At 33.5% G+C, this 26,254-nt stretch overlaps 3 protein-coding genes and 1 non-coding gene across 7 annotated transcripts; 2 read left to right on the plus strand and 2 right to left on the minus strand.

The window, feature by feature from the left end:
* The first annotated feature begins 484 nt into the window (after positions 1–484).
* On the plus strand, positions 485–10,764 carry LOC145728713 (protein no-on-transient A-like). 3 transcript variants are annotated; one of them, XR_014178144.1, is made up of 6 exons: positions 485–792; positions 2,193–3,483; positions 3,538–3,566; positions 10,284–10,338; positions 10,464–10,579; positions 10,636–10,764. XR_014178144.1 is itself a non-coding variant. In XM_081979157.1 (5 exons), exons 1-5 carry the CDS (start codon positions 625–627, stop codon positions 10,472–10,474), a joined length of 1,554 nt encoding a protein of 517 aa, XP_081835283.1. In that variant the 5' UTR covers positions 485–624; the 3' UTR covers positions 10,475–10,764. The 3 variants fall into 3 exon arrangements, 2 of the variants coding, with proteins under 2 accessions (XP_081835283.1, XP_081835282.1); XM_081979157.1 differs by having other exon boundaries at positions 10,464–10,764; XM_081979156.1 differs by lacking the exons at positions 10,284–10,338; positions 10,464–10,579; positions 10,636–10,764 and adding an exon at positions 6,274–8,283 and having other exon boundaries at positions 489–792.
* A 300-nt stretch (positions 10,765–11,064) lies between these two features.
* RpS4 (ribosomal protein S4) lies at positions 11,065–13,361 on the minus strand. The gene is made up of 6 exons (XM_081979158.1): positions 13,198–13,361; positions 12,628–12,886; positions 12,183–12,280; positions 11,776–11,880; positions 11,302–11,498; positions 11,065–11,244 (listed from the first exon to the last, which is right to left on the minus strand). Exons 1-6 carry the CDS (start codon positions 13,198–13,200, stop codon positions 11,121–11,123), a joined length of 786 nt encoding a protein of 261 aa, XP_081835284.1. The 5' UTR covers positions 13,201–13,361; the 3' UTR covers positions 11,065–11,120.
* On the minus strand, positions 12,424–12,563 carry LOC145728847 (small nucleolar RNA SNORA16B/SNORA16A family). Its single transcript, XR_014178182.1, has one exon. It is a non-coding gene; the product is annotated as a small nucleolar RNA SNORA16B/SNORA16A family (small nucleolar RNA).
* A 423-nt stretch (positions 13,362–13,784) lies between the features above and the next one.
* MTF-1 (Metal response element-binding Transcription Factor-1) lies at positions 13,785–21,540 on the plus strand. Of its 2 annotated transcripts, XM_081979155.1 has the most exons (6): positions 13,785–14,119; positions 14,554–14,726; positions 14,786–15,068; positions 15,124–15,494; positions 18,778–19,623; positions 20,392–21,540. In XM_081979155.1, exons 1-6 carry the CDS (start codon positions 13,920–13,922, stop codon positions 20,412–20,414), a joined length of 1,896 nt encoding a protein of 631 aa, XP_081835281.1. In that variant the 5' UTR covers positions 13,785–13,919; the 3' UTR covers positions 20,415–21,540. The 2 variants fall into 2 exon arrangements, with proteins under 2 accessions (XP_081835281.1, XP_081835280.1); XM_081979154.1 differs by having other exon boundaries at positions 18,778–21,540.
* Positions 21,541–26,254: the final 4,714 nt, after the last annotated feature.

Here is a 26,254-nt window from a genome sequence, read left to right on the forward strand (position 1 = left end):
CGCGCGCATTTTAGGCTTTCTAGTATAGAGAGCGGTGATACAACACAAAAAACCAATAAACGCATTGGTAATTGGTAAGCAACTTTTTGGCCGCATTCGTTTTTAAGCTCCATAGAGAAGTATTGGAAATCAACGCTCCCCACAAAGATCGGATAGTTGGTCACATTTATCTTTAAAATCCTGTTTATTTGAGGATATTTTAAAATATTGACAATATTATCATTATACATTATACTAATAATACTGATACTGTGACTGTGAGTTTAAAAACAGTTTTATTAAAAAAAAAGGTAACAAACCAGTCCGTAAACTTAACGTTGACAAGTAGTGTCGGCGAAATGGACATTAAACCTCTAAACGGAAAATTTTGTGTTTTTGGTTGCCTAATCTAACCTTGCAATGAAATGCTGAACGCACCCCGTAGTTCAAATTTGGAGTATTTTGACAACATTGACAATGACACGACACGAGGAACGCTGGTAACTGACAAAAATTTTCTCTTTTCCAAGCGGAGCCGGAGTCCCATGTTTCCCTCTTCTAAAAAAGAAGCAAAATAACAAGTTCGTTTAGGGGTCTTAAGCACTTTTTGTGTAGTTTAATTGTTTTTAACAGTTAATTTTTACGATGGAAGTGAAACCTGAAATTGAAATAGTTCCGCCCGTTAAACAAGAACTATCTGAATCCAATCAAAATCAAAACAACTCTAGGGAACAAGGCAATAACTTTGGAGGTCCAAGACGAGGTGGTCGAGGTGGAAGCCGATTTAGCGGAGGTCGAGGTGGCTTTCAGAACGTAAGTATATATTTCCACAATTTTGCAAGGCTTGTACAAATAAAATGTGTTTGTGAGTAAACAATATATTACTGACTGAGATGTTTACTAATAACATAAACTATGTTAGTTATCTAGTATCTTGTTTATGCACTCTGTGAATTGATATCTAATATCTCGATCTGCACAAAAGATGCAGTATAAGTAATTTGATATGCACAGAAAAGTAGTAGACATGGTCCGCATTTGCCTGTGAATAAATACAATCTGGTTGTTTTTTTTTCAAGTTTGCCAAAAATATCCAAGTTTGTGCTCCAGTTCAATCAAATGGTTAGCAATATTATTGTCACTGAGAGGCTTTTTGGTTGACAAGCAATTTTATCCCCCAACTTAACCAGTTGGGTTACCAACTGCCAGTGCTCCAACCATGCTCTCCAGAATTTTAAACAATGCAATAATAACAAATATGATATGACATGTATTTGACAGCTGAATGTTACTCCTAAGGTCATAGGGGTGGAATGGCAACCAGACATCATGCTTGGTTTATACAGCAAATAAAATAAAATAAAATTTCCTAGTGAGTTTATACAGTTAAATATAATAAGGAATAACTTTAAAGTTGCTCAAGTTCAATGTGGTTCTACTCTTATTTTATTTTGGCTGCTAGTAGATCTAAACTATGTCTGTCAATAAAGGTTACAATATCATAAACAACTAAAATTAAACATAAATCTCATTTATTTCTATTACTATTTGTTGATTTTAATGGTATAGACCTTGTTGATAATGATTATAGGTAATTTGGGATATTTCACCACTGAATAGATAGATGATGTCAGATTCTGGCGAACTCCTCACTCTACACATGAAAATTTCAACTCTTCTGTTTGTTAAGGCGATGACAGCTCTTTCATTTCCTTTCCACTTTCCAATTCTGAAAAGTGAGAAATATGGCTACTCATCCTTATTTATAAAAAAAAACTAAAGATTATTCCCTTCTAAAAAGACAGTCAAGCCCCCTAATTTTTCTATATTCTATTCTGAAGATGAGTTCTTATGTACACCAAACATGTTACTGGGAATGCTTTTATAATGTTTAAAGTCTAAATAAATATATTGTAAAGATGGCTGTGTGATTTTTCCAATAGTTGTAAAAACCCATCTCTCTTGTAACTTCTAACTTTTTCAAATTATAATCTAATAATGAATCATCTGAGCATCACTAATATTGTTGCATTTAAGTATATTTTTATTGTCAGAAGATAATTTCAAGCTCTTAAGGAATGATATTCAGAAAAAGATTGTTTTTAAGCTAAGCAGTTACTCAATTAGCTATTCTAAAAAGTTGTCACAATTTTTTTTACTAAAAGAGAAGGCAATTGAAATTTTAAAACTCATTTTGCAAGTATTGGCTTTAGTTTCAGAGAGGAGGCCCAGGAGGAGGTGGTCCAGACAGAAATGACCATCATTCACACATGCAAGAATTTAGAGGTCGTGGACGGGGAAGAGGCGGATTTCGAGGAGGACGTGGAGGTGGAGAAGGAGGCCGTGGTGGTCCTTTTCCTTTTGAAGGTCAAGACGGTCCTCACGACGGTGAAGGTGGTTTCAGAAGGGGACCTTTTGACAAAGTTGCTGATAGAATAGCTTCATTCCAAGGTCCCACATTTGATTTACCGCCTCTTGATATCGGCGAAAAACCCTTTAACGGCAGAAACAGGCTATACATTGGCAACATTTCTGCTGACTTTACTGAAGAAGACCTGACTGAACTGTTTAAATCTTTTGGAGAAACAGCTGAGATTTTTCTTAATAAAGAGAAGAACTTTGGATTCATTAAGTTTGATTTTCACGCAAATGCTGAGAAGGCAAGACGAGAATTAGATGGTGTAAATTTGAAGGGCAGAACGTTAAAAATTCGTTTTGCTCCTAGTACGGCCACTATCAAAGTGAAGAATATGCCGCCTTACTGCACCAATGAGCTCCTTACGTTTGCGTTCAGTCCGTTTGGGGAGATTGAAAAAGCTCATGTTGACGTTGATGAACGTGGAAAGCCGACTGGAGAAGGATACATTCATTTTGCAAGAAAATTCTCTGCAGCAACTGCTATTAAGAAATGTTCTGAAGGTTGTTACTTTCTTTCCACTTCTCTTCAACCTGTAGTAGTAGAAGCTCATGAGATTGTTGAAGACGTTGATGGTTATTCTGACAAAAACATTAACAAAAAACACCCAGAATTCTTGAAAGAGCGCGATATTCCTCCTAGATTTGCTCGCCCAGACAGCTTTGAATTTGAATATGGACAAAGATGGAAGGCATTGTATGAACTTCATCAACAAAAGGAGGAGGCATTGAAAAAAGAATTGCAGTTGGAGAAAGAAAAGTTGGTCGCCCAGATGGAGTTTGCTAAATATGAGCATGAAACTGAACTGCTCAGAAACCAGTTGAAGGCTAGGGAACTAGACAAGGAACGGCAGAAAAGAGAGTGGGAAATGAAAGAGCGTATGGCCGAAGAAGAGCGCACAAGACATGAGGAAGCTATGAGAAGGCAGCAAGAAGAAATGGATGAGAAAATGAAGGCCTCCCAGGATGATATGAGAAGAAGGCAGCAGGAAAACAGTTTATTTTTGCAAGCTCACAATTTGGACAGTCTTTTAGAGGAACAAGAGCAAGCTTTTGACCAGCCTGGCTATGGCGGTGGAAATAATTACAGTAAGTTTTTAACATACAGCTTTGAGTGTAAAAAAATATTTTTTTATTTTTTAGTGGGCAGTGGAGGTGGTGGAGTTGACATGGTAAGTACCTTGATTTATTTATTAGCCTTTTTGAAATATTGTTAGAACATTTCTGTTAGCCTGACTTATAACAGCCAACTCTAAGATATTGGCTTAACTTTTGCTGTGCAAGTCTGACCTTCCAAAATTATAGAATATGTTTTAAACACCTTGTTGCTACTTGACAGTGATATATCCAAAACTTTCAGCTATTTCAGTGCAAAAACTTCAACTAAACACATTTTAATAGCAAGTATTATGATGTGTAAGTATGAAGTAGTATGAACTATGAACAAAGTTATATTAGTTTTGAAACAAACTGTTTATGATATATAAAACTATTAGACTATAGTTTGAACATGATAACTCTGGGGTTGGGATTTATAATAATAAAACAACAACAAATATCTATATTTGTTAACAATAACCTACCTGATTACCATTATCTGCTGATTGAAAACCATACATTTAGATATGCATCTGAAATGTTTTGAAGTATAATTATAGCATAAGACCAATGAATACCTGGTATATTATAACAATACATAATATATTATTAATTATTGAACATTATAGAACTGATACTCCTATTATTGATATGAACTTTGAAATATTTTCGTTTTTGCACTTGAATTAGATGAAATAATAGAATGGATACTGTCACTTATTAACAAGGTTCTATTTTTGAGAGTGCAGGATTGTTGTCTTTTGATCAGTCAATTGGTGTTTGTTATTGATCTGGTAATGCTAACTTAATTTACATTCTGCGAGTAATGACACTACACACCGGTACTTGAAATTAATTGTTTACCATTACCATCAATAGGAATAAACAGTTAACTCACTGTTGGCTTACAGCATAGAAATCAATTCTCTTCTATATGGAGCTGAATAATTTTGTCTTATATTGTTAACTTGTTCTACTGAATTTAATACATCAAATAATAAATATTAAATCACAAATAAAGGTATAAATTTGGGTTAAGTAAAAACCTGAGGATAAACAATTTTTTAATCCGTATAGAGTAAGGTTTTAAAGTTTAACTTACAAGAAACACAAGCTTAAGTAAGGTTTAAATACATATAAAAATATAAACTATCATACTTCAATCCGGAACTACTATGGGACGGTGGGTTAATATGGCTCCAATCAAGAGAAACAGTATCAGCTTTACTTACTGTACTTAATACAATACTATTACAAAACAATATGAAATGAGTGAGAACATTGCTTTAGATTTTGACATTTATTAAGAAAGAAACAAATGCACTGAATAATGACAATCAAAGTTAAGTAGTTAAGCAATTGCGGGTAGATTTACACTAGGGAGTGGTAATTATGTGATAATAACAAAGTGTTTTAGCTACGTAAGTGTGACAAGTAAAAGACAATAGTTGTTTAAACTCATCTGATTTAAGGAGGAGATTCATGTTCCTATAAATCTGTATCACCTTTGACATTAAGAAAAAAGTATAAACGTTATTAAGTTCCAGACATCAAGCGGGATGGTAAAAACTGCTTAGTTTTATTGGAAAAGTATGATTTATTAGGTATGTAACCTACTCTGTCTGTGATGCCTACTCTACCGCGTCGTGAATCCTTTAGGAGTAAGATTGGTAGAAAATCACACTTGGTAACTTGATTTGATATTGTGAATGTGGGAGTTTTTTCAGAACATTGTATATACTATAAGCTTAAGGTGGTTATTGCGTTGTGTTGTCGTTAAACAGTAGTTGCTCACTTTACTACTTATTGCACTGAACTGAGCAATGCGACAACCAAAAAATTGTTACTGTTGAAGCTGCTATGCGCCTTACAAGGTCCAATAGGAAAGTAACCATAGTCCAGTTAAGGTGTCAGCTAGACGATGTCCTAAATTATCACCAATTTTGTTGTCAATTGTATGAAACATCATTGTTATCAGTACTCGGTGACAATGCTGGGCATATGTATGTTGGTATTGAATCTAAGCGACAAAAACAGTAATAATAATTATTTTATTAAAAACTGTTAGCAGTGTCAGATCAATAGCAAATTATTATAACGTAGTTGACTGGATTGAAACACAATAATTCCTAGAAAAATCTTATGAATTAATGCATGCTTTTCAAAATTCGGTTGAAAAGAAAGTTTCTGTCAGTGACATTGTATATTATGAGATTGTCACTGACAATAAGTGTATTCCACTAATACAATTACACACAGTGTCAGTCTTTAATGACTAAAGACTATACCTATTTACCTTGTTTATTTTTATGTCACATTTATCTTATTTTATTTCATAGTATGTAATGCATTCTGATTATTTCTGTGTTATTGGAACAAATAGTCACTTTCCTATAAGTCATTCCAACATTGTCAACGATTAGAAAGATTATCGTTAAAAAGATGTACGTAAATATATTAGCGATTTACTAAGAATTGGCGGATATCTTTTCATTGGACACATAGCAGTTGTTATTAAGCTAAACTGGATAAAATGTGCTTATAATGTTATTTGGAATAATTGTTGAAAGTTACTTATTAACACGTTTCCAATTGACTTGATATTTTATGTGTGTAAGTGTGTTGTATGATGTCTTCGTTATGGCAATATTTTTTTAAGCTAAGATAATTGTGACATAAAATCAAAGGTAAATACGCGGCATTAAAACTAATTATAACTTGATGTGACGAAGGTCGAAATGCATACATCGAACTATACGATTTATTATAATATTATAACAGGATCCAAAACAATTCATGAGCTCATATGAGCGTCACAACCGTTTTGAAGGACGTGGCCAAGGTAGGCCGAATCCTGGAAGAGGTCACTGGGTCAGCGATAAGAGACGCGGCGGAATGCAGGATGATTATCAGAACAAACGACGCAGATTTTAAGGCATTTTCAACTACATGACATGCACGTTCTAAAATTTTAATATTTATGTTTTTTTTTGAGACAAAGGGTGTCCAGACAGAATGAAAAAGTAGTAAGGGACTAGCACATTACTGCTCTACTTCTATTTCTGAAGTAAGTGCTTTTTGTGTAGGTGTTAAAGAGTACTTATAGACAGTTTTTTATTAGTTGCAATTTTTATCGCTGAGTAATAATAATATAATTTAATATTAAACAAGTGCTAAGTCCCCTTAATATCTCATTTTAAGAAAGTTGTTTTTCTTGCGTCTACAGAAACACTTGATCTACTTCAAATTAGTTAACGTATGTCCGATGTGTGAGAGAGAGAGAATGTGTAATTGTGTACGAAATAGCTATTTACCTAACAACTGCGGAAAATGATACTTTCTCGCACGAGACTTCAAAGCAGTTAAAGGGCGGGGAAAATGCTTTCCGCATGTGTCAGGCACAAAGTTTTTCCTACGAGTATCAATTTTTACTAAACTGAATGAAAATGTACAGTGCGTTTTTTTTAACGCGCGACATAGGATTTCACGTGTTAAATTTTTAAGCCCATGTTAGACCATGTTGTTTTGGAACTACAAGTATAAAACTTGACGGGTGGCTATTTCGTACCCTGAAGCTTAAGTAAGTTTACCAATTCGGCCTAAAAAGTGTTAAAAAGCTTGCAAAAATCATATTTTTTCGAATAGGTTTTATCGTTTCATACTCCCTGTATGCATTGTTGTTCTTTGTTGTTTTTGATACTGGCACGGCAGGTAGCAGGTAAAATTTGGCGTAGAAAGTAAAACAGGGTGATCATTAACTTTATATCAAGAAAGTTAAGAACAAAAGAAGTATTTTTATAAGTGAATTGTTCAAAGTGACTTCCGTTTGAAGCCAAACAGTATTCCAAACAATCATAAAATGCCCTTTTGACGTTCAAAAGATGTCGGGTCGTGATGCAGTCAAAATATGTCACTTTACCTGCTACCTGCCCTGCCAGTATCGAAAACAACAAGGAACAACAATGCATACAGGGAGTATGAAACGATAAAATCTTTTCGAAAAAAAGTGATTTTTTCCAGTTTTTAATCACTTTTTAGACCAAATTGGTAGACTTACTTAAGCTTCAGGGTACTAAAGACACACCCGTCAAGTTATAGACTTGCAGTTCCAAAATAAAATGGTCTAACATGGGCTTAAAAATTTAACACGTAAAATCCTATGTTGCGCGTTAAAAAAAACGCACTGTATAGTAAAATTACTAAAATGAAAGTCTCTGTTTGCAAAGATGGTTAAAAGTGTATTCTTCTTCTTAATTGAGAAATTAAAAACATACAGTTATTTTGTTTTTTGATTTGAATGTATATTTATGAAAAATAAAATAAATGCGGAAAAGTAACTTTACCGCACTCAGTACGATAAAGTTACTTTCCCGTACTTATTTTTTTCTTTGTTTGAACATGTCATGAAAAGGTCGGTGCAAGTGGGTGCTTTCACTCTATACATATAAACTTCAAAATTGCAGGTTTATTATACAAGTGCACTTTACCGCAGTCAAGTAGGAAAAGCAAATTTAAAGTTTTCGTTATGGACGCCCTAAATATTTAATTTTTGGTCAGCTAATGGTATATCATTATTAAGTATCTATTAGTATTTCTTTCAATCATCTCTTATGGAAGGAAGTGTTTGTTTCTTAATTTTTAAAATATTTAATAATGGTTGCCTTTTGTACTCATAATGTCTCTTAATAAGAATGACTTATGATTTTTATAATCATGCCGTTATAGAGGTGTTTAATAGTTGTGTGATGTTCTATTATGAATATATTCCTTTCTAAGTGGCATAAAGTAAAAGTAATTTTAATGCAATGACCCTCCCATCCATATTAGAAGAGTATTTTTATTAAACTTAAATAAGTTTTACCTTCCGCTGTTGAAAATTGTTCATTAATGAAATGGAATTCAAAAACACTAATTTGGACATAATATGTAAGAACTTTCAATATAATTTTAATAATAAGGTACAACACATAAACTATACAGTCGTGTCTGGTCAATACTGATTTAAATCAAATAGTTGATACAATATTGGCGTAGGCGTTAGAAATTGGTTCATTGTTTAATATTCCAACAGTCAGTATCAGATGATATCATTTGAACTGGTAAGTACAAACTTTTGAAAATTATATAAGGCATGGGACTGGTTTATCTAGGAAGTGTAGCATATAACTGCTTTAATTTAATATAACAAATCGTTTTCATAAACTTTCTATTTCATAACCTAGTCCCCATGCTTTATATCATTCTTTAGAGTAATCTTTACCGAAAATTGAATAGTTTAAAAGTGCTATTATGGTTTGTAATGAAATTGTAATAGCCCAAAAAAAAACTAAACAATATCTAGTATTTTTTTATCACTCTATAATGAAATGAATAGCCGGTTTATTTCCATTTTCAAGAGGAATGGAGAGTGTTAAAACCTCCACCTTGCAGCGTATAAAAGGAAGCAGTTTTCAGGCTTGATATAATTGTCATGACAGGGTTGATGAATTGTAAATCTTTGTTCCGGTCAGGGTTCGGTTTTACCCCATATGAAGGTCCAGAACGTCAGCACTTCTCGTCGATATAGAGTCTTAACTAGGCTCTTGACTAACAGGTAGGCTATGCTAAGTTGAAACAAAAAGATACTGCCCGGTGCCAGTTTATTGCTTTTTGTCTGATGCTTTAAATATTTTGATGATCTTAATCGTCGGATACTACGTGTATGATTAAGTTAAGCTGATTACACAATGTTAATAATTAAAAATACAAAAACGTTTACATGGTGTATGGTGGTAAGAACACGCACTATGATACAACAAAAAAAAAATGTTAGAATGCAATTGATGTTTATTATACGAAATTTTATGCAAAAACGTCAATTTTAGTCTTAGGTTGTGGAAAGTTTAAAACGTTATTAACGCAAGTGATCGATCCAGACTCTTGTCAGATACTGCGGTTTTTTTGTCACCCGGAAAAATGACCGAATGCTAATATAAATGGGTGGAAACTTTCCACCGTTGGAAAATTTGAAATGCTAACAAAATGTCTAATTAACGTTTTAATAAAGGATGTGCAATGATGAGAGACGTTATCAAAAAAGCATAAAACTAAAATAAGAATTAAAAACATCTAACTTTACAATACTGATATGGGATATTACTTATTTATAATTAAATAAGTAACCTGATTTTTTGGATGATGAACATATTATTATAATTTTGGTACCACATTTCATAAATACCCTGTATATGTATAGTTAGAACTATTTGATGTAAAACTGTTTTGGTGTAACGTTTTGTTCCATCAATTGTGTATAGCAAAAAGGCGAATTGAACGTTGTTCGTCGCTAAATGACAACTGTACAGGAAAGCTAAAAAAGTTTTGTGATAAACCTAATTTCAATTGCATTTTTTACCAGGTAATTTGAATTAGTTTACCAACATGACCACATCAAAGTTGAATTAAATCAACATCAATTATTATCAAGACGAAAATGCGTGGACACTAATAATGCATAAACCATATTGGTTTTGTGTTACATCTTTTAATTGCATTACAACAAAAAATATATTTTAAACTTATAAACCTGCCACTAGTCTGCTTCTCTAACAATAATTGGTATTTAGATAGTAATTAACTCTTCAGTACGTTGAATTGAGAAACTATACTGAGCGCCGTAGTACTTCCCTTTGTAGAGCTAATTTAATAACTTAAAACTGCAAATTAATTAACGAGAGAAGCAGATTTAGGGCAAGAAAAATTGACGTCTACTATATTATAGATCTATGACTAATTATCTTTTGGTTTCCCAGGGTTGGATTCGCTTGGCTAGACTAATCGTCCACTTTAAGATTACTGCATATTTCGGTAAGTTTATACATACTCCCTCGAATGCGCCCAAGGTATTTAAGTAACATTTATTTCACTGAAACGTTCTTAAATGCGTTTGGTACAGAGATAACAATTTATCACATTAAAATGTTTATTTACAGCTTTTGGCTAAAAGAGTTTCAACCAGGCTGATGGAAGTTAAGAATACAATGTAAAGCGAAAACAGTGGATCTTAAATAATCATGATTTTGTATGTCCTAAAATGGATTATTTGAGGGTAATTACAAAAATTTATATAAAAACTTGTTCTTGAAAGTCTTATTAATGTTTCAGAATGTGCTGTAGTGGAGTGTGAACTGCCAGTAACTTCTACAATAAATTTTATCCTATAATAGCATTTTTTATTGCTGTTTGTTTTGTTTTCAGAGTCCATTATAATAAACAAGAGCAGAAAAAATAAAACACTGTTATTTCCCTGACAATCATTTGCCTAGTTCCTTTGCTTTATCAATTTCGTATTGTGATTTGTAACTATTGTTCAAATATCAGGCATCCAGCAAAACACATGTCAAGTCAAACATTTATAACTATTATTTCAATAATTTTTCAATTGCCTTTACCTTTTTCAAAGTAAATAAATGTAGAACAAGCATTAAGGCATAAGATTTCAAATCAAAAGATCAAAATTATGATTGAAAAAAAAAAAAACTTTCTTAATTTGTAATAATGCAAAAACGATTTAATTTGAGTTAAATAAAACACTTATTGTCTATTTCTTTTTCATGTTTTAATAATTAAAATAAAAGAAACTTTTAAGATTAGTGGGTTTTGGCCGCTAACCTCTTGTCTCTTTCTTCAGCAATGCTGAGCTTCACACCTTTACCTCTTGGCAGAGATACAAAGGCCTTGTTTCCTTTGCCAATAACAAACACATTGTTCAACCTTAAAAAAATAACAAACATTTTAAAATTAGCATGACAAATCTAGCCACTTACTTACCTAGTGGCAAATATGTGGTCATTGGCGTCCTTAATATGGACAATGTCAAAGGATCCTGGATGCCTTTCCCTGTTAACCACTGTACCAACACGTCCCAAATTCCTTCCTCCAGTGATCATGCAGAGGTTGCCAGATTCAAATTTGATGAAATCAAGGATCTTTGAGGTGGCTATTTCAAGCTGAATTGTGTCATTAACCTGAAGAAAAAACAACTTTCTTAAATTAAGTAAATGTTGTAGGGAGAGTAAGGACATTTTTGGGATCAGTCAGTAAATGGGTAGTGGTGTGAATAGAGTCATCAAAAGAGGCTCAGTATTATTTAAAAGCATCATGTGGAAAGAAAACATTATTTCAACAAACTGTAAATGGCATTTTATAGAGTATCTCAAACTAATGGAAACAGCTACTTAGTTTTACCTATAAAGTACAGTTGGACACTGTATTAATACCAAGAGATACTGGTAAAAATCTTACCTTAATTAAAGGATCAGGGTAGCGAATGGTACGCCCGTCATGAGTGACCAAAAATGGAATTCCCTTTGGTCCAGTCTGCACCTTCCTGACTTTGCAAAGCTTGTACTGTAACCAACACAAATTTAACAAAGTTACAAATTTCATTTTGACTTAGTATTATCAATTACAAAAGTAGGTAGTAAATCAGTAATTGGGTAGTGGTAATCTAGAGTCATCAAATGAGGCTCAGCAGAATATAAAAAGCATCATGTTTAAATAATTACTTAGCAATCAGATGAGTAAGGTTTGAAACATCTGAGAAAACAACAAAAGTGTTCTCAATCATCTTACTAGTGCCTTAATTTGTTACTTCATCCCTTTGCTTATTAGTTTAATAATTAAGTGTCAAAATAACCAAAAAGACTTACCTTGGCTTCTTCTGCTGTAATACGGTGAATGGCAAATCTGCCCTTAACATCATAAATCAAACGGAAGAATTCACCAGTTTTCTCAATTGTGATAACATCTACAAAAAAATTAATTGTTAATAATATTTACATACATGGAATGTATTTGTCAATAATTTGTAAAGGTAGGTCAAAAACTAGTGGAGTTACCCAGTCACATAGTAAACTTTAAAGAACCAAAACAGGTTCCCCTTTTTAAAAAAAATGTAGTCTGCTTGGGTAATACTGATAAAAGCTACAGAACTAAGCTATCCAGTGACCAATTGCAGACAGTTAATATAGGCCTCACTTTGACTGAATTAATACCACAACCAGTATGAAACAGCTTCGATAGGGCCACAAATATTGGAAAATGCACATTCTAAGGTTGGAAAACGACAACAGTATTTATAAACAAAAAACTTACCCATGAAACCAGCAGGATAGTTAGAGTCTGTTCGTACTTTGCCATCAACTTTAATCAACCTTTGCATGACAATTTTGGTAACTTCACTATTAGTAAGAGCATACTTTAGCCTGTTACGGAGGAAAATAACGAGAGGAAGTGACTCCCTCAGCTTATGCGGGCCAGTGGATGGACGAGGGGCAAAGACACCCCCCAGTTTGTCCAACATCCATGCTTTTGGGGCATTTAGACGTTTCAAATGCTTCTTGGGACCTCGAGCCTAAAAGATTAGAATAATGTAAACAAGAACATATTTACCGTATAGCTAAAAACAGTTTCTGCACTCCTTCACGATTTACAGTAATTTGTTATTGAACAAACTCAAATTTAGGAAAGGAAAACACTACACTACTGAGACACTTTCAGGTCGCAAAATTTTAAAGTTTCGTATAGTAAACGCGAAAAATATTAATGTAAATCGACAAAACAAGAATCATGTTTTATATTTTTTTGTTAAAATTTTCAGTAATTTGGCAAATTATTTGAGAAAAAGGCAGATTTTAAAACTTGGAAATAAGCTAAACAACTCACCATCTTGGCTATATGAAACGAAAAGAGAGGCTAGAGGCTAGTGTTGTAGGTAATTTGACTTTGACTTGACTGACGAGTGACGGTGACGTGACGACTAGGAATTGAGAAAGTTTAATAGGATTATGACATCTGACAGATGACATGGGCAAATGCCGAACGGAAAGTTATTCGCTTCAAAGAGGAGTGCAAGAGAGAGTTGGGCGTTGAGTCTGCCTTATTGCCTTAGGATAAAAAAGAATGAGAGAGAAACAGAGGATTGAAAACAAACCGCGACCGCTCAGTTTCCCCTGTTTCCACTAGTTTTCTGTTTGGAAAATTGATAAAAATGTGAAAATGCAAATTGTAAAATAGCCTCACGTCGTCTCGTCATTGTCAAAGGTAATAGGATTGTGTCTGGGTCTTGATTTAGGTTTCAAAAACGCCTTTCGAAACCGGTGAAACAACTCGCTGTAACGTGTGTTGCCTAATCTCTGACGTAACTTTATCTTTGTCTATTTAAATCAAAATAGACAAATTATCAACCATCCAACAATGTTTGATGTCAGCGACATCTATTAATACCCAAGCAAAACAAGTCGACTTAACTTAAGTCATTTTTGTTATCTGAATCATTCTTATCGTAGGAAATATGGGGTTACTCTTATCTGGGCCTTGCTTTGCCCAGTTTTTAAGAGAACCTCTTTGATGTGGTGGTACCGCGACGCGGAAAATTTGAAAAAATCATGTGCGCTACATTTTTCCATAAGCACGAATCGAAAGCCAAACTGGACATGACGTCTTTTCAGAACTGTGTGACCGACGAGAATCTGGATTATTTATTTTCTAGCTCTGGTAATATCGATAATAGTACGGTCAACGAGAAGTACTTCAATCCAGAGACAAGTTATGAGATAAAACAGGACCAAACTGACTCTGACGAAGGGTAAGTGAAATGGTGAAAATTTGATAAATTGCCAATTTTGGAAAAGTTCTGGCTTCAGCAAATCGGGATTCGTTTTCAATTTTTTTTGTTTTGTTTTTATCACTGCAGTGTGCCAACACTGTGATGAGTCAATGTAATATCTTTTAACAGTTTTGATGTTTCTTTATTAAATTTAATTAACTAGTTTTGAACACAAATTCATGCATTCCTATATTATTTACATTAGGTTTAATAGACAAATCACTTCATCTTGGATAAGAAAACATTTTGGCAACACTGGACAGTTGTGTTGTTGTGAAGTCCACTATACAGGGGTTATGTGATAATATTTAGCTTCTCTTGCAATTTAAAATGGTTAAAATTTAGAACATAAGTGTTAATTCTTCTGTGATTTCATTCAACTACAAAAACAACAACAAAAGTGTATTTTTCAGCTACAACACCTCAATATCACCAACAAATACTAAGAAATCTCCTTCCAACTCAACTACATCCACTCTGCAAGAAACCAAAGACAATATTAACCGATTTCCGTGCGAATATGATGGATGTACCAGGACTTATAGTACTGTAGGTAACCTTCGAACTCATCTAAAAACTCACAAAGGTGTATTACCAGAGTACAGTCACTCTTCTTAGCAAAAATTAACATTGTAACATTTTTAGGTGACTATCGTTTTAAGTGCACAGTACCTGATTGCAATAAAGCCTTCCTGACATCCTACAGCTTGAAAATACACATCAGAGTACATACAAAAGTAAAACCTTTTGAATGTGCCCAGGATGATTGTCATAAAGCTTTTAATACCTTGTACAGGTTAAGGGCACATGAAAGAATTCATAATGGTCAAACATTTAATTGTGAAGCATCAGGTTGCAAGAAATTTTTTACTACATTAAGTGACCTGAAAAAACATCGGAGGACCCACACTAGAGAGAAACCTTACAAGTTTGTATTATAACAACTTAATGCACTGTTAAGTGTATAACTTTAAAAATTTCAGGTGTGAAGAAAATGGATGTGGCAAATCTTTTTCTGCTTCACACCATTTGAAAACCCACCATCGAATTCATAGTGGTGAAAAACCGTATGCATGTAAAGAGACCCCTCAATGCAGTAGAGCCTTTGCAACTTCACACAGTTTAAAGTCGCATATAAAAACCCATCAAAAACAATCTTACAGTAAAGCAGTTTTGAGTCAGGAGACTGGAACTGCAACAAGCAATGTACCTGAAACTTCTACCAGTGTTAAAAATGAAGTATCAAATTTTGATCTTGAAGACAACTTGATGTTTGATAATTTCGAAAGAGATGCAGTGGACTGGGATGCTATGCAGGAGCAAGAAGATGGGGTTTTGCTGGAAATACCAGAAGGTAAGTTAAATTAAATTGCCTGTGTGTTTGACCAATTTACACACACAAATTTGACAGACTTTTTTGTTATCTTGTTTTAAAATTTTTGGTAGTTTTATGAAACACTTTGCACACATTGTAAAGGTTTGTATTAAAAACCAAGTACTCCAACTGACGGGAGTAGTACATATTGCTTAATTGCTCATTTAGGAGCTTTATGATGGTTTATTTAAATTGAATGAATAATTGTTTTACTGCTACCCAAACCACATTAATCTAAATATTTAAGTACTTTTCTGCTAGTTGTTTAAAGATTAATTTAACTTCAGTGCTAAAGAGTTTTACAGCGCTGTAATAAAAGTGACGTTCTTAGTTTCTTTATATTTTCGGTTTAAAGTTTTATCTTACTCTAGTGTCTTTACTGTTTACGGTAGCAGATTACCCATGAAACAATCATTAATATTATTATATGAGTGTAATGTTGCATCAACTACAAGTGTTCAGATAATTGTTTTACTGTAAATATTATTTTTTTTAAGAGGGGATATCAACCAATGAGAGTACTACTAATTGTGGAGACCCCATAATTAAGTTAAATAAGTAATTTGCAGATAAATACTGGAACTATGATTCGTTGGTTGATTGAAAAGTCTTGCTTTCAAACTTTTTTACAACAGAGCTATTAAACCTACAAACCTGTTTTTTAGCATTTCAGTTGCATAATGCAAATTTGATTTCCATTAGATTAGATTGTACATTAAGTACTTTTTAATATGTAATTGTTAGAAATGGTTAAAGAGTTGTATTCACGAAATCAATGAATAAAACACTTGCGTTTTAAGGTGTTTTATCAAAACAGAAAAGTTACTGATGTCTTCTTTTTTTAAATCTATATTCAATCAAGACGACAGTTTAACACACATTTGGAACTACCAATTTAGTTACAATAAGCAATTAAACGGTGGATAACAGTTTTCATTCATTTTGTTTAATCCTCCATTCAAGTTGTTTATCCAAAGTGGTATAGCAAATAACGCTTAATATATGAACAAAACTTTACTGAATAATCACTCATAAATAAAACCATTTAACTAAAATTAATCTCATATTTTGAAAAGTATATAATGTAAAGAGTGTTTTAAGTTCAGTGGAAATCTGCAATAGTAGGATGTACAAATACGGTTACATAAGTGCTAAATGTGACGTAATATGTCAGTTTATGCGAGACGTTATAATTCTCAATACAAAGAGAGATGACGTAATAAAAAAAGTTATGATAGACAACTTTAATTTTTTAAACGGCAACCTTGCTTTTTTTATGCACGAGGTTAAAAGCATTTAAACTTACTTAGTTCCGTAGAGTTTTACTTTTCAACTCCTAGCGGTTTTTTCAACATTTTTATATTTCAACATTATTTTCAATAAACATTACTAAATCAATGAAGTAAGTGTTCGAAGAGCCCACCGTTCTGTTGTTGGCAATACCCTCATCGCAAATTAAACTCTTGCTTTACATTTTCTAAAACCTCAGGTGTTGTTAATTGGCGTTCATGTCTAATCAGTTCTTTTAAATCTTCGATGTTTCCTGGCTTCACCTTATAAACCTTATTTTTAAGGTAGGTGAGGTCTGGAGATCTCGGTGGCCATTCTATTGGCCATTTTCTTCCAATCCACCTGTTTGGAAATGTTCTGTCAACATAATTTCGAACACCCCTTGCAAAGTGAGGAGGAGCTCTATCTTGTTGTAGCCAGATACTTGCATTAGGCATAGGCACATTTTCTCACAAAACTGCAGCCTTTTGTCGGGATCACCTTCTGTTAATTCCTAGAGCTGATGTATTTTGTAGGGGTGATACCGTTTGTTGATATTTCCTTTTCTGCTGCTATATTTCTTGAACCAGTCGTCGGATTATCTTGGACTGATAATAAGATATTTAGTTTAGTGTCGTTGTTCAATGCTAAACGCCTCTTATACAATAAACTTATGACAAATATTGACAAATATGCCTTTAAATTTAATTTTCGTTTATAAAATTTATTTTGTTTTGCTCTTCTTAAAAAACCGCTAGGAGTTGAAAAGTAAAACTCTGCATAAAAAAAGCAAGGTTGCCATTTAAAAAATTAAGCGTTTTTAAGTTGTCCATTATAACTTTTTTTTGCGCACTTTGTATATGTCTGGATTGGTTCATAAAATGCGCAAGAAAAAGTTATAGTTGACCTATTTCAGCGATTAAATAAGGAGTCAAGTCAATTATAGCGAATTACTGTTTGTTTAAACGCCAAACACCGTAAATTATATTTTTGTATCTAAACACCGAAAATCATATCTTCTCTTTTGTTAATTTTACAATTTTGCGCTTAAGTTCTGTACTAGGATTTCTGAGACTGTTAAGTTAAGGTCAACTTTGAGATACCCTGTACTGCAGAATTTTTAATAAATATTAACACAGACAAACTTTTGTTTGCTAGTCTGTGGTCTAAAAATAACCCAAATAAATTTTTTGCATTTCATATAAATCATTAGTTATTGACTTTGCAGCCAGTCAATTATCGTTCAATGATAATGTTTTGAAACTGATATCAATATCAATACAGCATTGTTGTAAAATTTAAATTATTAGCTGTTGGCTACTTATTGCGCTTCTAGGAAAAACGTCTAATTATTGTTTGTCAAAAATAACTTTGAATCTCAAAAAACTTACAATCTTAGAAATTATTTGTAATTTTCTGCAAATAATTTTCTTAATCCTTAACCTTAATCTTTTTAAATAAACCGAAGGTTGCGGTTCAAAGTTTGTTTTAAAAGAAATGGTATATTCCGAAAATGGTGAATTGTAGCCAGTAGAGGACGTTTTGGCAAATATCTCTTTCAAGGGCTTTTCCAAAATTTAAATTCACTACTAAAGCTATTGCATAAAACGAAACATTAAGGTAAATACATTAAAGGGCTGCTTACACCTGTTAACCTTTTCGACCAAATAAGAAGAATATTTGCCTTAATTGGACTTTTTATAGTAAAAGTACTTATACAGAAAATGAAACAAAAATAGAATGACATAATATTGATTGAAAACAGTGAATTAGGTTATGACATTTTTGCTTTCTATTTAAAACTCTCTGAGTTGTTGAATATTTAGCATTCAAGTAATACCACAAGCTGTAGATTTACAGACCTGAAGACCACATTTATTATGTGTTTTTTTCGCATTATTGCGATATACTGTACAGTTTTTGTCTAATTTTATTATGATTTTGTTATTCAAATTATAAAACTGTTTGAATTTAAAAACGTTTGTGTTATTAGGTCAATCTTCAGACATCCAGCAACAATCTAGCCGATCTAGTCCATACTACCCAAACGTATACGATCCTTTCTTCAATAACTGCAGCTCAAACGATTTTAATCAAACTCCCGTTCAACCGGTAACTGAACAAATCGGCCAAATGCAAATAGAAAACAAAGCCAAATATGCTTCCGTTATCGAAAACGATCAATTTGAAATCGCTAATGGGCTCAAAAGTTATGCCACAGTTAACACTGCAGAACCGGTGGATATTCAGTTGGCATTTAATATTGGTACTGAAAATATAGAAAACGTGGCCAAAGAAGATACTTTGATTAATGAGGCTCAAAACGAACTTGAAGAGAATTTGTTAATTACTGAATTTGAAAATGCTGGAATTAATTTGTACGATTTTGGAGATGCGTTCAGCGATAATTTATTTAACTCTATAAACAATAACGAAACTAGTACGAATACCAATGTAAAAATTCTAAGTGTAAAAACTGTGATGGGTCCTAACGAACCTCCGAGTTCAGCCTCTGAAGCTTTGCAAGTGAACTTGGCTACTCACGAAGAGGTAACTAGCGCTTGGGCTGTGGGAAATTACACGAATGCAGGACAAGCTAACGTTTTCCACGAAACTCTAAACGAAAACCCATTGACGGCCATTTCAACAGCAGTACAGTCATATTTAGACTTGCCTGCGATCCAAAACAGCTGTCAACCACCAGAACGACGCTTAGCCGTGGTTGAAGATATAGAAAACGTAGATCGTTATCTAGCTTCTTTAAACGACCAAAGAAACTCCAAAAACGACGTTTTGAAAAGTTTAGCATCAGACGCCGATATTTGCAAGTGTGACAATTGTAAGTGTACAGACAATTCTGACTGCCACAACTGTAGTAGTAACGCCTCTGCCGCTTCCACCACTTTGAACACTAATAGTTGCGCTGAAACTCCTACTAACAAGTCCTCGTGCGGGGAAAACATGTTCAAGCAGGCCTTACTCGGGCTGGTGCAGAAAACCGAAGGCTGCAAAGAAAAGGGGGAAGAATGCTGCGTGGTACTGTGCCTGAAAACGATGGAACAATTGAGGCAGATGCTCAAGTTTGCTACTAATTGCAAAGGCTTTCAGAATTTTAATTTGGGCTGTATTAAGAAACCTTAATTTTTTTTGTCAGCGCTTGTCTGTTGTGTACTTAATGACCAGTGATTTTGTATTTCCGTAGCATAACTAGCAGACCTTCACTTTGATACTTCTTGTGACAGTGTTACACCTTTGCATCGTCTAGATTTTTTTTGTTTTGTGAGAGCATTTTGGTCGTATACGCTTTAAACCAACACAATTCCAACTTTCAAAACTGTCTCTAAGTAGTTGGAGTTTCTTTAAACTTAGAACTAGCGGGTTGGGCTTGCAATTAATTATTTTGATCCTAAGTCTGGATCTTTTCAACAGTGTAACTTTGCAGTTGTGCTACTTCAAACGAGTTTATCGCCGATATTTATAAAATTACTGGTATAACAACTACTAATTACTCAGTTTTATGTTATTTTTAACTAACGATTGGTGTTTCTTAGTATTGGAAGTATTCACAGCTAAGTAAACCATAACGTGTACTTTTTTTTTTATTAAGGTGCGATTCTTATCGGCAGTTGAAGATTGCCGTGTTCATCTCACCAGACATCATCTCTGTTATGTTACTTAAGAAACTCTTAAAATTCGGATAGTAAAACAATTTGTGGTCATATATCCACACGTTTTTATTCCGATTCAGTGCAATAATATGAAAATTTAGTTATAAGGCGTGTGATAGTTTAACTATCTAAACGTTGATAGCTTTGCCGTTATTTACTGTTATGTTATTGCCATTAGATAATGTTGATGTATTATATATTGACCTGTAATAACTCAGATGATCTCTCGAATTTTATTAAAAAAGCATAAGATTTTCTGATGTACATACACTGGGATATCTTATCCATACATCCCAAACAAATGATTTGATTGCTCTATAAAGCAGTTGATGTAAAGCTTCTTATTAATGAAAACGAATTTAAACCCAACTACTCTGAGCAACTAGCATGTAAATGGTACTCGAACTAGTGTTTCCAGTGAATGGGTTGAAAAGGTTTTAATTTTCTACACCTGGTTTACTTATGTCATTGGTAAAAGTGTCGAAACATTTTATAATTTGATGCAAGACATTATTTATTGCATTATATTATACTTAAGTATAGCGTAATCTTACCGATTTCCTTGTAGTTTGTTATTATAAGCTGCCTTCAAATCCATTTCACAAACTTTCCCAGTAAGTTATTCCTGAAAACAAAAAAACGTGTTATTTCTGAATTTAGCTACAGTTACTTATACACATTTTACGACTTATTATGTTTTCCAAATGTGTCGTTAATGACTTATGGCTCTGTAATAATTTCATACCAATTAATATTTTAGGTTTTTTTTGACTTATATCTTAAGTAACTATTATTGCAAATTGTTTGTGGCGTTTTGGCTGTTTAGATATTATTACCATATTTAAGTGCCTTTTATCTATTAAAAAATGTTATCAAAAACAATTCAGTGTGATTTGAAATGTGCCAATAAAATTTTTACTTAAGGGAATAATCGAAGCAACATATTTTATATATCAAAGATATTAACTATGATTGTAACGTTTTGTATTATAGTCAAGTGTGATTATTATTGACATTATTGTTATCTTTACTCGTACTTTATAGAACACTTTAAGAAATAAATATATCGTTGTCGTTGTTGTTTTTAAGTACATTTTTGTCACTTTTGGTAAATATTTTACCAACCTCAATGAAAAACAAGTAAACCACAGGTAGAGAAAAATAATGTAAATCTGCTTTGTTTCACCCTCTCCCGGCATAAAAGTCCAATTACTCCGGCTTAATCTCGCTGGGGCGCCATGAAAGTATGCATGAGGTCTGCGCCCAAAACAATGAGTTTCCCGAGATCGGCCTTTTTCAAACAGACAAGAATAAGAGAGGATTTCAATCAAACGAAACGAACTCATGATTTTATGCAAGAGATGTGGGTTGCGGTTGCCGCTGTTTCAGCAAATAAAGTTGGTTTGCTGCCTAAAAGACTTTTCATCAGTCAAAACTGAAAAAGGGCGCTTTTTGATATCAGGTGACTCGATTTATTTCCCGTGTAGTCACAAGAAGTTAGTCTCTGATACTGCCTGCTTATAGCTAACATGAGAATGAGTTTCAGCTCAACAGCTTTTTTCTATCAAACAATTAAACTGTTTGAAAAGTGGCACTAAGATTTTATCAGAAGTTTGCAGACTTATAGACTGTAAGCTTAAAGAAACCCAGTTTTTTTTTAGCCGAAATACCCTGTTTGCCGCTCCATTAAAATAAAGGGAGAGAGCGTCCCGGAAAAGATAAGTTTTTCTCTCGACCCGGGAATTTGTTGCAATCCGCGGAACATTTATACACATTAACATCTCGTCGGGGTTATTTATGTCGTCTGGCCCCTCTTAACTTCAGGATTTTGTTTATGACCGTATTTACTCTTTTAGATTAGAGCCTCCAAAGCAGGCGGTTGTTTTATTTTGCCTGTTTAAAAAGGAGAGGGTGTTGTAACAGCATATTTGTGTAGACCAAAAAAGTTATAATCCATAGTAGTTAGCAAATTAGAAATTATACACACTTTATGTAAGAACAAGAATTATATACACATGTTTTACATAGAATTTGAAACAGTACTTATTAGTCCATAAACATTTTTACATGAATAGTCAAAAAGAGGGTGAAGTCAATGTAAAAACCCAAACCCATTTTTCATGGTTGATAATTATATGTGATATAAAACCCTGACATCTGACAGCACTACATATTTCCTTGTTATATCAAGATAAATGGGTTGATTTACTTTGGTTTGATTCGCATCATTGAATCCGAAGACGGGGTGTTAAGGGGGATGAGTTCCAGATATTTTCGACGTTCAGCTCTCCAGCGCTGGTTGCTTTCCAGGCTTTCCTTTCGGCAATAAATAAAAAGACGTTTTTCAACCAGAAGGCGTGCATTTTTATTACCCGAAAAACTGCCCGTTTAAATTAAACTGGAAGATAGTGCCGCGGGCAATAAGCATAATTTAACGTTATTTTATTCCTTTTTTTTTCTCGTATTCCCTTTACACCAGTCGCGAATCTGAATGCATTGTGTTTACTCCGGCTTTTTCCGGTTCGTAAAACCTAAAAAAGGTTTTATTCATAATTTAACTTTTTTAAACTTTAGGTTTGTAGTTTTATTAGTACGTTTTTTTTTGTTTTTGGAGAACTAAATTTTGCTAGACTGGAGTTTCTTCACAATAATGTAACCATTCGATACCGTTCAAATAACTACCCATTTTCGAAGCTTATAGTGACAATCTAAATAACGAGAGGACATCTTTAATTCCTCAGGCAGTTCCAGTTAAGCCATGAGCTTTGGAAAATAAGCCTAGGAATTGTCTCGCTTGCCTTCATCTAATTTACATCCCAGTTAGCTTAAAATGGATTGTCTACCTGTTTACTGGGCCTTAATTGGTTATGGAGACTCCTACATTGAACAGCACCATTTTTTGGTTAAAATTTAAAAAAAGTTATACATACTGACGTTGCCAAATATCATGAATCTCTTTGTGTATGTACTCAATCAAATACAAGCTTTCTGTAACTGCATACTAAGGGGTAGTCGCTTTCAATGCTTCATTTAGTCTTGCAAGTGCACAAATAGCCTAAGGGACCCTAACAAACAGGTAAATAAATATTGATTTGTGGCCAACGGGGTAATTAATTTTGTGGTTGTTTGCTCATTGTATGTATACTAGTCTAGTTAGCCCAACAGTAAAGACAGACGACTATCTGATTATTTAAACGGAAAATAAATCTAAATTGTGTTGATAGTTAAATTAGGCGAAGTTTTTTGAATCAAATTGAGAAGGCATTGATTATCTCTGTTCACTTTTTCAAGATTAAATTTTAAGTTGGGTTTATTTGAAAAAGACTGGATAGTTGGATTAGATGGAGTTAGTAAGTTAAGTCCTTGAAATTGTGAATAATTACATGGACTTTCGTTTGAGTTCAGGACTTTAATCGGATCAACTAAAAGTAAATTCAACCTCAAGATTCCCAATACAAAAGCGACCGACATTACCATAATACAATTAGCAACCGTTCCAATCAAGACAATCTTTATCTTTCTTCAAAACAAACTCCTTTTGATGAGACCCTTCTTTATCCCCTACCTAAAATCATCAAATTTCAGTTTGTCCTGTCTGGATTCGATTTGCATTTCGCCAACAGCTGAAAGAAAACACTGACAGGGAAAAAACTCTAATGCTCGCTGTAAGTGTAACATTTTTCCAGCCAATTTCCCGTCAATATATTCGGTCTTTAAAGAGGTTTAAAACGGTGCGCTAAACCCACACACGTGATGGTTTTCGGTGGCGCAATCAAGAACACTTCAAAGCAGGAAGGTGTGTTCGCAAACTCTATTTCGACGTCGCTTTGATCACTTCCAAGTCAATTTCAACAGTTTACTTTGTAAAAAAGGTTTGCCGTGGGTTTAAGGATAAATTAGAATGGTTGCAAAAACCGGTTGCTTCTTTACCAGGATGGGATTTAGGTCTAAATGAATTAATTATACGAACAGTGCGGAAAAATCCCCGATATAGCCGTTAAAACCGGAGAAAGTTTTGATTTGATTAAGAGTTGGAGTAATTAAATTCTGTTCACCGGGATATGCGTTAAGTTTTTTCCTGGTTCATTAGGGAGCCGTCTTTGCCACATGCCGCAAAAATGAATAATTCAATGCTTTCTTTAATTAAAAAGTGGGTTCGTTAAGGCCGAAACATGCTTGCTTTCAGATGCGAAACTGAAAACTCGGATGGCATACATTAACGCCGAAGTTTTTTTTTGATGAAAGATACTTTTAAAGAGTGGATTGAAGCGTCTCGTTTGAAGTGACAAGAACTTTTAAATTAAAAGGAAAAATACGGATTTGGTGTTTGATCTGGAGATAATAATTTCTCATTTGAATAATGCACTGAAGTCGTTAGTAGAGAGAGTCTCTCTGATCTGATGGGTGGTTATTAAAATTTTAATGAACGTTTATAGTAACTTTGTGAAATAGTCAAAACATTATGTTTGCTGTTGTTAATTACATTGTCTGTTTTAAATCTCTGATACATGTCTATAGTTACTTTTTCTTGCGCGTTTTTGGTGTCAAATACAGTGTGATTCACGCTGATGGTATATTAGAAGTATCTAGAGAACGACTCAATATTTTTCGTTGAAATTTGGAGTGTAGTCTAGGCTGGGTCCAAACTCTCTATCTAAAACATTTTGAACTTTGCGGTGTTGCCAGATCCAGACAGCCAAGTCGGAAAGAACACCAACTTTTGATTTTCAAATGGAACACACCCTGTTTCTAATCTCATTTTTGAATTCCTCGCATGAACCGTCGTCTTCACCATTTCTTCGTCAAAAAGTCACATCAGTAAACTTTTCAGGACTTTTATTAATGTTTGCTGACACCGTTTTGCTGACAAATTATCTAATATTTTTATGAAATATCTAAGAAACGGTGCAAGATAGGTATAGGAAAGTATTAATATTAATTACTAGTCTTCTTGCGAGAAATTCAAAAATGAGATTAGAAACAGGGTGTTTCATTTGAAAATCAAAAGTTGCTGTTCATTCCGGCTAATCTGGCACAGAGCACCTCAAAGTCCAAAACATTTTGGAAAGAGAGTTTGCACCCAACCTAGGCTACACTCTCAAATTTCATCAAAAATTCTATTATACCATCACTGTGAATCACCCTGTATACAGGATAGAAAAAACGGAGTCATACATATTTTTTTAAATAGAAAGCCCTGTATATGCTATTAAATTTGAATTCCAAAAATAGAACATACTTATTGTGGTCTAATAATGTGAATTTAAAAATTAGAGCCAGTTAAAAAAAGTCCTAATTATTTATTTTTCGTCAATTAAATTGCTTAATTTTACATCAGAAATTCGAATGTTATTTCTTGATATTCTCTGCTCTAGTTTTCTACACAATATTTTTTCAGAGATAAAGGTTTAATGGAGAAAGATTCCAAGATCTGGGAGGCCATTCAGTATATCCACGTATCCACAATCCAGGTATTGTCGGATTTCTACAGCATAATGAGCACTTGAGCCATCTTGTTGAAGCCAACTTTCACAATGCAGCAAAGGTCTTCATTTAGAAATAAAAACATTCGTGAAAATGTCGAAAAAACTTTGAACCAATATCTGCAGTTTAATAAAACTCTGCCGGAGGCCACCCAAAACTATGTAAACTTCTCAAAAATCTTATAAAAATGCTAGAAGCATCTAGAATCATTTGAAAGTGTCAGAACTCTCTAAATATTACTAACAACCTCCCAAAAAATTGCCAGAGGGCTTTGCAAGTGTACTAAACGTTGCAAATATATATTTTTTTAATTGCAAG

This window comes from Ips typographus, linkage group LG4 (assembly GCF_016097725.1).
Source record: "Ips typographus isolate SLU linkage group LG4, UJ_Ityp_2.0, whole genome shotgun sequence".
Taxonomy (NCBI): domain Eukaryota; kingdom Metazoa; phylum Arthropoda; class Insecta; order Coleoptera; family Curculionidae; genus Ips; species Ips typographus.